Source organism: Sturnus vulgaris, chromosome 9, assembly GCF_052056855.1.
Source record: "Sturnus vulgaris isolate bStuVul1 chromosome 9, bStuVul1.hap1, whole genome shotgun sequence".
Taxonomy (NCBI): domain Eukaryota; kingdom Metazoa; phylum Chordata; class Aves; order Passeriformes; family Sturnidae; genus Sturnus; species Sturnus vulgaris.
The window spans coordinates 9288329-9302100 of NC_142251.1; the positions used below are offsets into that span (position 1 = coordinate 9288329).

At 52.2% G+C, this 13772-nt stretch overlaps 1 protein-coding gene and 1 long non-coding RNA gene across 2 annotated transcripts; one reads left to right on the top strand and one right to left on the bottom strand.

Moving 5' to 3' along the window:
* Positions 1–989: 989 nt before the first annotated feature.
* On the bottom strand, positions 990–11915 carry LOC106850599 (uncharacterized). The gene is made up of 4 exons (XR_015805361.1): positions 8644–11915; positions 7149–7229; positions 6934–7039; positions 990–1396 (listed from the first exon to the last, which is right to left on the bottom strand). It is a non-coding gene; the product is annotated as an uncharacterized LOC106850599 (long non-coding RNA).
* Positions 1393–12418, top strand: LOC106850598 (uncharacterized). Its single transcript, XM_014872044.2, has 2 exons — positions 1393–2221; positions 11900–12418. The coding sequence occupies exons 1-2, from the start codon at positions 1744–1746 to the stop codon at positions 12073–12075; spliced, it is 654 nt and encodes a 217-aa protein (XP_014727530.1). The 5' UTR covers positions 1393–1743; the 3' UTR covers positions 12076–12418.
* The last annotated feature ends 1354 nt before the right edge of the window (positions 12419–13772 follow it).

Here is a 13772-nt window from a genome sequence, read left to right on the forward strand (position 1 = left end):
ATTTGGCTGCTTTCAGGCCTAATGTGGTGATTTCCTTGTCCCCATGACAGCTGTTTCTTACATGGGGAAGCAGCAGAAAAAAAAAAAAAAAAAAAAAAAAGGCCTGTGATTTTTTTTTCCTTCAAATATAGAAAGACAATTTCCCTCTTTCTAAGATTTCCTCTATCTCCTCTTTAAATATGTCCCACTGCCTTCTTCAAACCAAGCTAGCAACTCAGTGATCCCAGAGATCCCACCGCCAAGGCAGATGAGGAGATGTACTTTTCGGGAACATGAACCAGTTTAAGACCATTATCAAGGTGACCAAGGACAGGCTGACTCTTACCAGTTGGCACAGACAGCTTAGCAGGGAGGGGAGATGGTGAGGGAGCTCAGCCTCAAACCCTCCGTGCTTTCTGCAAACCAGTCATCCCTCCAATGCCAAAACTTTGCTGGGCGGAGGCTGCCGGGGAGGGAGCGGGGCTGTGGGGAGCATCGCTCCTGCGGGATGCTGGCGGTGGGATCGATGATGTCCTCCCCGCTCCCGACAGCGCCCGCGATGTGATTCCTCCCAGCCGGCAGCACCGCTCCCAGACAAAGGCTGAGCTCAGCGCCCGCGGAAGGCTGGACCTGGGGTACCCACGCGAGGGCTCCGGCTGCTCCCCACCTTCCCCTGCACCTCGCCGGGAACATCCAGCGAACGGATCAAAGCTCATCTTTTGTCATCGAAAGGATTAACTCCCCGGGGAGCAGCGGCGGAGGCTGAGCCGGCGCTCCCGCCACGCATCGCCTGCTTCCCAGCACGCTCAGGAGTTTTGGAGCCAACCTCCCGGCAGCTAATCCCCCTCGCTGCTGGAGCCGGGGAGGCTGCGAAGAGGCGGCAGGGTGAAGGGACAGGAGGGAAGGACCGGGGAGGAGTGTCCGCACACACACGCACACGCGTGCACCAGCACCCGCACACGGCTCCGGGCAGCGGCACCGGATCGGCGGCTGCGGGCGGGGAGCTCCGCAGGGAGCCCAGCCCTGAATAAAACAAGCTGGAGCATCAGGCGACAGGATCTGTTCTCTTGGAAAAGTCTTTCAGGTAAAACCCGAGACCGGCCGCTTCTGGGCTGGGCTAGGCACTGGATGCTGGGCTCTCTGCTCGTTGTCTCTGACTTGGTTCTGTTTTTAAAGGAATCGATCGGGAGATGCCGGTAAAAGAAGTTGCTGAAAGCCAAGCTGGAATGGCCAGGAGCTGCGCGCCTCCGTCACACACCGGAGCAGCTGAACTTTGTGGGGTCTGAACATTTTTCTCCTCTGCGAACGCTCTGGGCAGCGCTAAGGGGAGAGTCAGGACGGCACCGCACACCTTGCGCCTGACCGAGCCTGGGGCAGAGCCAAGGGGGGATTGCTGTCTCTCCAAGGACCATCGCCTCTGAAAAAAAAAAAAAAAAAAAAAAAAAGAAAAAAAAAGAAAAAAAGCTGGAGAAGGGCAATTTATCTTTCTTTTCCAGATGACTGAAAATATCTACAGGATCCTGTCTCTTCGGTTGTCATCTGTGAGTAGCATAAGGGAGAGGCGGCTGAGAAACAAAAATGATATCGGTCAAAATCATTCCAGCACCTACTTTTTCCTAAGGAACTTCATGCCCATAGGGGTTTTCTGTGGGCATTTCCAGGAGTGAGACCGAGGTACCACAGATGCATCCCTACCGGATCATGTAAGAATTTGCTAATGAGAAACATACCCCATCCAGACCTTCTCTGCCCGCTTTGCAGTACATGGTTTGGTGTAAGCACAGCAATTCTCACATCTTTCTCTCCCTTTTAAGTCTCTTGAGCTTGGAGACCTCTCTCCTCATTGCAATTATGATTATTTGCAACATCAGTGCCATCAAAGATTGGAGCACTTTCCTTTCCCAAATCCTCCCCAGCGTTAACAAGACTCTGAACTTGGTACAGCAAGTGGAAGCCACCACCAGCTCGGTGGTAAGTGTCCTCCAGGACCCTGAACAGGACAACTACCTGTCCAATAGCCAGTCTATGAACTCCAGCAACTTCACAGCTGGCCTGGACCACTTGTTCCAGTACTCATACTCGGACAATGACCAGCTCTACAAGGAGTACAAGCCCCCTCCTCGAGATGCCATTCCTCTGCCCAAGGCTGTCCTCTACCTCCTCATGGCAGCACTGGTGGTGGTGGCAGTGGCGTATGCCATCGTCGGGCACCTCATCAAGGACCTCATTTACGACTTTGTAGGTGAGTGTGGGCTTCACACTTGTGTGCTTGTGGCCAAAAAGAGCCTGGTGCCAAGCCTGGATGAGCTGCCTTGCATCTCTCCTTTGATTTGGGTGAGGTTTAGACCAAGCCTTGACCCTTAAACATTTGCAAGAGTGTTAGTTTATTTAATATGCTGGGTTCTCCAAAATGAGTTCTATGTTGACCATCTGACCTGAGAAAATCCTTGGGCTTAGCCCCCTTCCTAAAGGAGCAGATCATGTGCCTGTGTGCGTGTGTATAAATGTGTGTGCGTGACTCTGTGTTGCCAAAGGACTGTAAAATCCCTCGGCCAGTTTCAACTGAGCTTGGATTAGAGGTCTCCAACATGAAAAGTTTCATGGCAACAGATACCTGAGCATAGGATAACAACCCACTAGTGCATAGTGAAAGAAAATCTGCCATATGAGCTTAACCCCTTATTAGACACCAGAGAGCACACAAACTCCTAGGAAACACAGCTCAGCAGTCTGGTTCCCGTGTTGCCTTAGAACAGCCATCAGAGCCCCTGCAAGAAATCCACGCAATGACAGCCCAAAGAGGGTGCATTTTTTTGAGATTTGGCTTCCTCCTCTTTGGTTTCATCCTGTGGCTGATGAATGCCGTCCCATCGGGGCTGAGAGCACAAACACTGCTGGTTGCTGTGGTCAGGCAGAGTGCAGGCAGAGGTGCTTGGATGCTTGTGACAAGCCCTCAGTGATACCCTTGCTCTTTGCCCCATAATTTGTAAGGCTGGTCATGCTGGGGAGTGCAAATGTGCCCAATTCCCATCTGAATCTCTGGTACTTTTGGCCTCTACACCCTGACAGCCATAGTGTCCTTTTTGGGGTCAGGGCTTTGCTTCAGTATGCTGGCGACGGTTTTCCAGCTTGGATAGGGAGCCAGAAGGGATCCCCAGAAGGCTTTCAGCTCCTGGCTCCTGCAGATGTACACACCCCCAAAAATCTCTGGTAACAATGCCCTGCACAGGGAAATGAGGCTAAAATGCCTTTGCCCAGCCTTGCTCTGAGCCTGACCTCTAGTCAGGGTTGAAGCTCTGCAAGCTCCATCTCTGCAGGGGGAGGGAGATCACACTCATCTAGAACAAAATCCACGTGTTCATTCATGATTCTGCTTTATCTCCCTGCTCCTGGGACACAGGGGACACACACCAGCCAAAACTCCATCCAGTGCCTGTGGGTGGGCAGCCTTCCTGCCTTGCTGAGGGAAGGGCAGACCAAATCCTTTGGGCAGAGGGTCATGACCATGCAAGGGCCAGCAGATCCAGGACACGGGGAATTAGAGAGAAGTTATTTGGGACAAGAAAGGTGAAACCTCCTGGCAGGGAGCAGTACTTGGGGTCACGAGGCTGAGCCTGGAAAACGGTAGGGAGCTGCTGCTGAGTAGTTTTTCTTCACTCCAGATGGAAGGGAACGGATATATTGTCTTAAAGTGTTACATTTAACACTTAATCAGCAGCTTGCTGGGGCTGTAACATCACCTGGCTCTGCCGCTCGTCTGATTTAGTGCTGCCTTCCCACAAAGGTAGGCAGTGGGGACAGCACCTAAAAATATACCCCCAGATGCTCAAAGGACCAGGTCAGGCCAGGCTAGAAACTCCCCCGAGGTAGGGACCAGTCCACTCCCTATGTCCCTGCAGAGCAGACACCCCTGCCCCCATTGCTGCAGTCCCTGATGCAGGAGAGCACAGATGTGGGTGCTCAAAACCCTTGGGTGAGTACTGCAAAGCAGGACAACATCCACAGAAATGCCATGGCCCTCCAGGCACAGAGGGGGGCTGCAGCTGCAGTCGGGGGGCACCTGGACCCCTGATGTGCTGCTTCCAACTCAGCACCAATGTTCCCTGGTGACCTTTATCTTCTGCATGGGATGAGGTCAGCAGGGTGCCCCTTCTCTTGCAAAGCCCTTTCAAGGGGACTTCCACAGCACCACAGCCATCCAGGGGCTGGACAAGCACAGGGACAGCACTGGGATCTGCCTGCTTCCTGCCACTTTGGAAGAAGCCTTTCCCAGTTTAGCAAACCTTGCTGAGGGCAAAGCATCCTCCCAGCCCCTGGTGGAGGTAATATCTCTCCAAGTTAAGGTCAGAAATCCAGATGTGAGCTTCTTCCCCCTCCAGGCAGAGAGGAGAAGGCATTTCCCAAACTCCAGCAGCACCCCTCAGTGCCAAAGGCTGCCTCCAGCTCATCCTAGTTAGCACTCCAGGCCCATCTTCCCACAGTTTATACCCTTAAAATGAGCCAGTCCTCAGAGTAGAGCGGACGAGACCATGTTTGTTAACAATGCCAAGGAAAAGCCTTAAAGAGAAGGTTTCATTTGAATGAGTTTACATAAAATTACTTTAGGGACAGGACAGAGAGACCAAGGGATAGTAAATAAGAAGCTGCTCTATTAGCTGCTTTAACACAATGCCTGGATTTATATACTGTAGCAGCAGCTCCAGCCTCTGCTATCAGCGTTTCTGCACTAATCATGTTCAGAAATATACAGAGAGAGATGGAAATAAGATGCCAAGGGGCTGGAGCCTGTTTCAGGGAGATTAAAGTGGGAATAGTTAATCGCTGCTTTAAACAGTCACTCGGAGGCATCAGGAATGATTATGACTCCTCAATAACAGCTTGTCAGACACAGCTTGAGGAGTCAAAGCATCACCCAGCCCCCTGCACTCACAGGAACAATGAGAAGCAGGTACTGGGCTCAGTTTCGGATGGTGAAGGGGTTCTTGGGATGCTGCCAAGGGTTTTTCCCTGCGAAATCTAAACGGGTATTTGAGACATCGACACCTTTCTTGCAGATGCCTCTTAAAAAATCAATTAGAGCTAGCCCAGGCATCCCCAGGGGGACATGAACACTGCTGTGATGCCCAGCGAGCTGGGAGGAGTGGAAGATGGGAGGCTGCTTTGTAGAAGGAGGAAAGATGCACTGCTGGAGAGTAGGAAGGCAGAGCACCTGGATATGGATAAGAGGGCTCTGAAAAAGCCCCTCTTCAGCTCTTCCTGGAGAGACCAGGCCACCTTAATTTCTCTCCAGTCCCTCCTGCTTGCTCCGAGCTGACCAAGTCTCACATTTGGCTTTCCCAAAACTCATCAGATGTCTCTGCTTGGGGTTGGAACGAGGCCCCCGAGGAGGGTGGGAGGGAAGCTCCTGCGTGAGCACAGCTCAGACCCCACCACCAGTTAAGGCAAATTGGGTCGAAGCATTTGGAAAGCTGCTTAACTCAGAAGCGCTGGAGAGCTGCCAGAGCCGGCGCTGCAGAGAGGAGCTGGCTTGGCAAATGACAAGCCTGTCACCAATGTACGAGGCGCCTAATTACTGCAATCCTTGGGAATCAGCCCGCCCTCCCTCCTCCGTCCCCAGCAGCTCGCTGAATATCGCTCTTATTTAAACATTAAAAAAAAAAAAAAAAAAAAAAAAAAAAAAAAAAAAAAAAGAGGAAAAGGGGGGGAAAAATGAAAAGTTTGACTGGAAACAAAGCTGTTGCCATGGAGACTGCACGCGTGTGGTCGCCGGGAAAAGGGAAAGCGTCTTGCTCCTGCACGGGAACCACACGGGAAGGGTCTGATGGTCTGCGTGGGAGCAATGCCTTGCAGGAAACCTTGACTGGTGTCACCCAGTTCAGCCAAGGTCTTCTCTGGGCTGCTGATCTCCAGAGGAGACCTTGGAGGAAACTTTTCCCTTGGGAATGGGCCCAAGGCAGATGCCCAGCTGGGGCAAGGCAGGGCAGGTTCATTGACACTGGCAGGGCTGTGCTGGTCAATGGCTTTGGGACTGCTCAAAACCCTGCACCATCCTTGGAGCAGGGTCTTTCTTCTCTTTGCCCTTTTGACCCACCAGCCATATTTTTATTTTTCAGCCTTATCTCCAACCGCCACATTTCAGGCTTCTTTAGGAAATGGTCTCCTTGAACAAAGAAACTGTGCATGAATGTAGCATTGCTGAAAATAGCTGCTGGGTGATCCTGCAGGGACACGGGATCCACTTTTAATTGCTCCACACAGAACCACAGGGCTCTGAGAATAATTCAGCCCACGGCAGGGATTGCAGACAGCATCTTAGGCCAATCGGAGAGGACTTAAATATCTTCTTTTCAAGCTCTGTTTTGAGGATAATTCCTTTGCCTCCCAAAGCTGTGGGAAGAAACCACGTCAGGTTCCCTTCTGTTTCCCATCTCGGTGGTAACTCACCTCTGACAACGATCCCCTGCCTGTTTCCCTTCTGGTGCACGGGGGAGCATCAGGAGCTCCTTAGGTGTTGTTTAGGGAAGCAGTGGCTGCTGTAGGATAATTCACCACTCCCACTCCCAGGCTGGGGCTGTTGTCTGGACAATGAGCCACAGTGGTCTGGCCCTGCAGAAAGGGCCCACTCCAGGACAGGTGCATTTGCAGCCAAACCTTTGGAGTTCAGAGCTGGAGGAAAGGGACAGCTTCTGGCACACACTGCTGGGCATTGACCAAGGCCTCAGGGATGCAGGGATGCATCCCACAGCAGCCTTCCCATTCCCGTGGTCCAGGGATGGGTGGTGTCAGGTCCTCGGGGTGAGGGCTGTGTTTGTCCAGTGCCCTGCAAGCCCTGGTCTTCCTTGAGCTGAGACCAATCAGGGCTCCTCACTCTCTGGTCACCTTCACTCTGCCTCTGGAAGATACGAATAGCAAATATCCACCCCCAGGAGCATGCCTGCCTCCCACCTACCACACCTGAGTCACCACCTCTCAGAGTCTTCTCTGGAGCAGCAATGCTGCCTGATGGACGGGACTGGGATCAAATGCAGACTTGGTCCAGGGTTGCTCTGGTGCAGAGAAGCTGTTTTTAAGAGAATGTCATAATTAATTGAATGTCTTTTCCATGTCACCCCTTTTCCCACCAGATGCTCTATGCTGGTGACAGCTCTGCGGAGGAACAGTGTCCTTACCTGTCCCTCAGCAAAGCAGAGTGCTCATGCTGTTTGGGATGCAGGACAATTTTGACTCAGCACAGCAAAGCTGAAAAATTTCTGCAAAACAGGGAAGGAAGAACAAACCCCAACATCAAATTAATTTAGAAAGAAGTGAATCTGAGGAGGAAAGGGGGATTTCTAACAAATTACTGTTGCCAGGGGCAGACATATATTTTCCATCAGAACAAACCTGGGAGTTATCTGTTGATTTTGCCAATCAAAAATCTAAAGAGTCTGTCCTGCAAATGAGACAGATATGACATCCAGCTGTGACTGCTGCATCATGTCAAAGACATGAGGGATATCCTTGAACTCATGTCCATCGGGAATGCTCCAGCCAGAGCTGGCCCTGCCTTGCTGCAGAGCACAATGTGATTGCTGGGTCAAAGTTTCTCTCAAAGAAAGAGGTATTTCTGCTCCTGCTGATGGGAAAAGAGCTTTTTTAGCATCTTCTTTCACACCCAGCTCCATTTAAAGCAAAACTAGAGCACGAGTTTGATTGTTCATCAAACATGTTGCCCCTTCCTTTCCTGTTTCCATCTCTACAGGGACTGTGAATGTCTCACTCACCAGCCTGCATTTAAATTTCTGCCCTTTCTCCCACCCCCTTCTGCTCTTCTGCTTGGGATGTCTCTTTTTCGGCAGCTGAAGTTACTCTTAAACATGCTGCCCTACCACCAATGAATGCAGGGGACCTGGCCACCCCCTTGGGGTGACACTGGGCACAGGGCAACTCTGTGCCCCTCTGCACCCCGACAACAGGAGGCTGTTCCCTGCTGCCTGCAGTGTCAGGGGTTTCTGAGCAAGGACCAGCCCTCATGCTGGTACGAGAAGGGCACGCTGTGACATCTGGGCAACCTCAGTGTTTTTCTGTCCCCAAAAACAGAGCATATCCCAGGGGTCCTGCTTCCAGGGGTGCGGCCAAAGACTCGGACAGAGCCAGAGAGGTGCAGGGGCATTTTGTGCCACATCACTCTGCTACTTGGGGACAATAATAACAATAACGGAGTTGCTATTCCCCAGCTCTTGATTTGCCCGGTCTGCTCTATATCTCCTCTCTCCAGCTGCTTTGGATCAATCATTCCCTATCAATCTCAGCCCACCTCAGCACTTCCCACATCTCCATTGGCCCTGCAGACCCCAGCAGGCACCCTGAGCCTTGGCAGCACCTGACCAGCAGGAAGAGGTGTCTCTGGGTTAGATGCTGCTCCCCAGCCTGCCTGAGAAAGTCACTTTGTCTCTCTCTTTTATCCAAAGCATTGGCTACACACCTGAGTGCATGCCCTGGATTTTGCAGCATGTGTTACAAGCTCCTTCCAGTGGCTGGGTAGGGGCAGGCTTTTTCTTATCTCCAAAGTGTGACTGTCCTGGGTGTGGATGTGGACACTGTGTGATTCCTGCTTGCCCCAGCTCTGCCCTCATCTGTCCCAGGTCCATTAGGTGTCATTAGGTTCAGCCTAACTTTGCTCACCTTCTGGCTGGAGATTGTGTGAACACATATGTAGGCTTAGATCCAAAAGAGGATTTTGTTTTCCTCGCTGTGTCTATTTTTTGTAGCTCATGCATCCCCTCCTGCCAGCTGTAAGGGATATAGAGAGAAATACGTGACATGATGCTGAGGGCTGCAGCTCCCTTCGGCCAGTGACCACCACCCCTTGGCTCCCAGCCCCTGGCCACCCCTATCACCTGATTACACCCCCCTGCAGAGTTCATTATCCAAGGTTTCCAGCCTGTGCTTGCGCATGACGTGAGGTTGTGTCTCCTATCCCCTGCAAATTTCCTTCCGCATCAGAGCGAGGTTTAATCCCATTGACGCCAAAGATGTGCATCTTTCCTCTCTCTTCTCCCTCATCCCTCCCCAGACACGCCATGGACGACCCCAGGAGACCTTGGTTTCTCACCCACAAACTGAGAGGAGCCAGAGGGAGAAACTGGGGAGGATCGAGCGTGGCTGGGACGGAGCTGGCAGTGGCTGGCAGGGGACATGAGGGCGCTGACATTTTTATGGTTATTTCTCCAGGGTCCTGCTGGCAGGAGATCCTCTGCCAGCTCCACAGGGCCTCGCTCCCCTCTTCCACACATGGCAACACGCTGAAGTTACAGGCCATAAATGGCCACAAATAACATGTAATTGTGTAATTACTTCACTCCTTACTTACACAGTCAAATCATAAAGGCATCGCAGTAAATACCCTCTAATGACAGCCTAATTACATCTTCCTGCAGATTACTGGGTAATTAGATCCAGCAGGCTCCAGAAATAATTCCCAGGGAAGCAGTGGTTCGGATTAGCGCGTACAATCCAGCCTGCTCTTACCAGGAGTCAGACTGCAGCAGCCTGACACGAGCCACCTTCCCCAGCACCATGGCCAGCCACATCCCCTTTGGTGACAATGCACTGTGACACTTTTCCCATGCAAATGGCTTTTGCTGGTGCCTTTGGTGCTCTCCCAAAACACTCATTCCCTGCATTCCTGCCTCTACCACAGTGCCTCATCCAGCTCTTGCTTCTTCTTCTTCTTCTTCTGCCCGCAAATTTCACCAGGGGTTGGTTCATCATCTGGCCACCAAATGCCACTTACCCCTACTGACAGGCATGCAATGCTCTTTATTTCCTGTTGCACTTATCCAGTGGCTCCCGGGATATTTGAGGACCCATCACCCCTTTTTTCTACAGTTTATTCCCCTTCTTCCCTGCTGCTCCCACTGGAGTTTTACGGCTGACGTCAAGGAAAGCAAGCTGAGAACTTTAATAGTATTTGTAGGAGGCAATCTTGTTACTGCCTTCGGATTCTTCTCAGGGCAAGCAACCGTGTGGGGGCTGGAGGAGCTGCGAGGTCTTGGGGGCAAGAGGCTCTGTCTGGGATGGATCAGACAGGGCCAGACCAGGAAGAGGGTGGTGGTCTTTAGTTTAAACTCAGTAAAGCCAAGCCAAATCAAAGCTATAAAGGAAAAATAAGCCCTAAATGAGCCTTCTGGGCTTGGCTGATTTTCCTTGGGGAAGGATTGTGATGGGGAACCCAGTCTCTGGAGGCGGCTGTGGGTTATGCCAGTGAAAGCTAAATGTCCTGGTTGGGACTCGGGGCAGACACAGGGCTCCCCAAAAACCTTTGGACCTATTCTTTGCCAAGTTTCCTAATCACTCTTGCCAGCACTGTGGTGGCTGAGAGAACTGTGGTTCTTCTCCTGCCTTTCCTGTTGGACAACCAGCAAACCCTGCTAGTGCAATGATGAAGGCGAAGAAAATAGGAAAACCAAGGAAAAACAGTCACTCTTGGGATATGTTGCCTGTGCCCAGTGTGATGGGAGCTCTACCCTCCTTGGAGACAGCCCCCTCCTCCAGCCAGCCCATGCTGGCAGTGGGGCACAACCCCCTCCACTCCCTGTCCAGCTCCCCTGGCAGAGTGGCTCTCAAAAAAGCCCAAAATTTGACCTACAGTGCACACACTGAGCACAGGGAGGCCCACAGGCCATTCCTGTGTCTCTGATCACACCTGAAGAAATGTCTGGACACCACTGGTGAGCTGAGAAATGAGATCTTCCATTCACTTCATACCTGGCATTCCACCCTGGCATTTGCAATCATCCAGTCCCAGTTTTGCTGCAAAACTTTTTTCTACAGCCCAGGAGAAAGACATCATCTCACTGGGATGGCATTTTTGTATCCCTGCTCCATCAGGAAGCCTCTGTCCTCTACTGAAGAGCCATAACTGGAATGTCCTGTGGGGACAGAAAATACCCCAAACCACAAAGGAGGGAAATTGTATTCTGCGAGATCCAGTGGCAAATAAACAGAGTTCCTCAGGAACAACAAAACCAGGCTGGTCCTTTTGTCTGCCTCCTGAGAACCACCTCTGCTTTATTTTGGTAGCAGAGCTAAAGCAGAGAGGTGCTGGTGCTCCACTGCCCACAGCCACAAGGTCTTGGGGCTACTCTCCCCTGGCCTGGGTTTCCCCAGCTTTGGTATCCTCATTGCTGGTGCCTCCCCATCTCAGCAGGGCATGGCCTCTCACTGCCATAACAGCCACATTTTTAAAAAGATAGCTATTTAGGAAGCAACAGCACCTGCTTTCAGTCAGCCTCAACCCCTTTTGCTGCATGGGATGTTTCAGTCACGCTGTCATCCAGCAGTGACACTGTTTTGGAGGGGGATCAGTCACCCCCAGGGTTGTGGCAGTGGCTGGATCAGCTCAGAGCCAGGTCCTGGTGCTCTGGTGACCAGCCAGAAGCACAGCCCCAAATCTTCCGTGGAGGGTTTGAGGCCCTGGCATGGCTGTAATATTCTCTCAAGGCAGAAAATGCTGTGTCCTAGCCACGTCTCCAGCCCCATTTGGATGTCACATTGTTATTTAATTGTTTACTCTGTCTGACAGCAAAAACCCACTTTAGGAAATACATTGCTAGAGACCCCAGATGTGCACTTCACTTTGGAGGCACTTCACTCTCATTTCTGGGATTAACAGGGTGATTTCATCTGCCTAAGCCAGGAGGGCTTCCAGAAACCAGCAGCTTGAAAACCAGCCCAGAGCTGGGAAGAGCAGAGATCCCAGCACGAGGGGAGTGGAGGGAGCTGAAGGGGCAGGGGTGGGCAAGGGACACTCCTGGAGGGGCAAGCACTCAGAGCTAGAGGTAGGGTGTAGAAAGAGGCAGAAATTTTCAAGCCACCTTGAACTCTGGGAACAGCCAGAGCTAACCAGGGGCTTGTTTTGTGCTTTTCCCTGCTCCAGACTGGATCTTTGGCCCCAGCCCGGATGACAACAGCAACAAGAGCGACATCAACTGCATCAGCAACAGCGTCAACGAGATGAGCGAGATGCCCGAGGCACCGCGGCACCGGGAGCGCCACCCCCAGGACGTGGTCATTGCCATCAGCGAGACTTGCCACTTGCCACAGCAGACGTGACCCGTGCCACGTCCGGGCCAGGCGGGATGGAGCAGCGGGATGGAGAGGAGGGATGGAGCAGAGGGATGCAGCGGAAGGATGGAGCAGTGGAACAGTGCAGCAGCCACCTTGCAGGACCGGGCAGGGAGAGGAAGGGATGGGCAGAGCTGGCACCGTGGAGCAAAGCCCTTCTCCCCCTGGTTTTACCAGCCTCTAAGGACCTTGCCAGGGTGGGTGGCATCACCCCTTCTCCCAGGCTTGTCAGCCCTGTCCTGACATCTGCCGTTGGGTTTGTGGCCCCCTCTTTGTTCCCTGTGAATAGCAAAAAAGAAAAAGCAAATGCAAAATACACCCACCAAACAAAGCTTGCAAGAGGAATGAGCTGGAGGGAGGCCGGGCGCTCCTTTGGCATGCGGCTGTCCAGTGGCGTGGGAATGGGGTGGGGGAAAGGACAAAGGAGACAAGGAGGCTGCAGAGAAATGTGGGTGTCTGCATTTCTGGGGACAGGCCCAGGACACAGCAGGGAGCTGGGAGCTGCAGAAAGGCCTAGAAAGGTCAGTAGGGGCCAAATCCCCCTGTACAGTGGTGATCTGCCTGGGCCATCACTCCTGCCTTTAGTTTTGCAGCTCCAGCTCACAGCCCCTTTCAGCAGGTGTGTCCTGTGGCTCTGGGACAGCAGAGTGACAGCCCAAACCTCCCAGGGAGCCTTATTCTCTATGCCTGTAGCCAAGCCAGGGCCATCACATTCCCTGCACCACATCTCTGCTTGACAGGGAGCAGCCCTGTTGGAACCGGGTACAATCCCTTTTTCTGAGGAATGTCACTGGAGGGGAGAACAGGGACCCATCTGCATGAAATCCAAACTCTTCATGGGGTAAAATAGCCCTTATATGTCTGCATCCTTCAGACTCATCCCAGCGGGACCACCTCCTACATCGCCCCCAAACTTCCTGTCACCCTAAGGCGTGCTGGCTCTGTGCTGGGGTCAGCCCCACATGCATTGATGGAGCAGGGAGACCTCCCTCTTCTCCCTGGATGCCTTCCTCTTCCCAGCCAGAGCACCACCAACCAAAACTGCCCTTCTCTCTGCCCAAAGACTTTCTTTCCCAATTGTAACTCCAGGCACATCCCTGCTCCTCACTGTTAAGGGGCTCAGGGGAGGCCAGCAACAGCAAACATGAGGGGCAAGCTCCCAAACCACGTGGAAAAAGGAGCATCCTGACGGCTTCATTGCTATTTTAAGATCAACTCTTACCCCACAAAGGGTTTTAAACCAGGATCCATTATTTAATATAGCAGAGTGGAGGCACTGGGACCAGCTCATTCCTTGTGCCTCTCCCTTATGAAGATACCTTTATCCTCTACATCTTCCCTGAACTTAAAAAAAAGGTTATACTGATGTGCCACAGAGCCAGTCCTGAGAAAAGGCCATGGTCCAGGCTTCTGCCTCTGCATTCAGGGAGACAAGTCCTGACTTTTCCCAGCCTGAAGTACCCAGCACATCACAAATAGCAGTGGCCAGAACAGCATTTTCCCCTTCTGAAAGTGGTTAAGGAAAATGGATGTGGTTTCAAACTCCTGCTCCAACAGCTTTAATGAGAGCCATTACAGCAGTCCCATGCTGGGGTTTCGTTGGCTTTTCAGCAAGCCAAGGTGGAGGACAGTAGCTCAGACCTCCCCCTCGTAATTAACCATTTCCAATCAGACAGGGTTCTGCC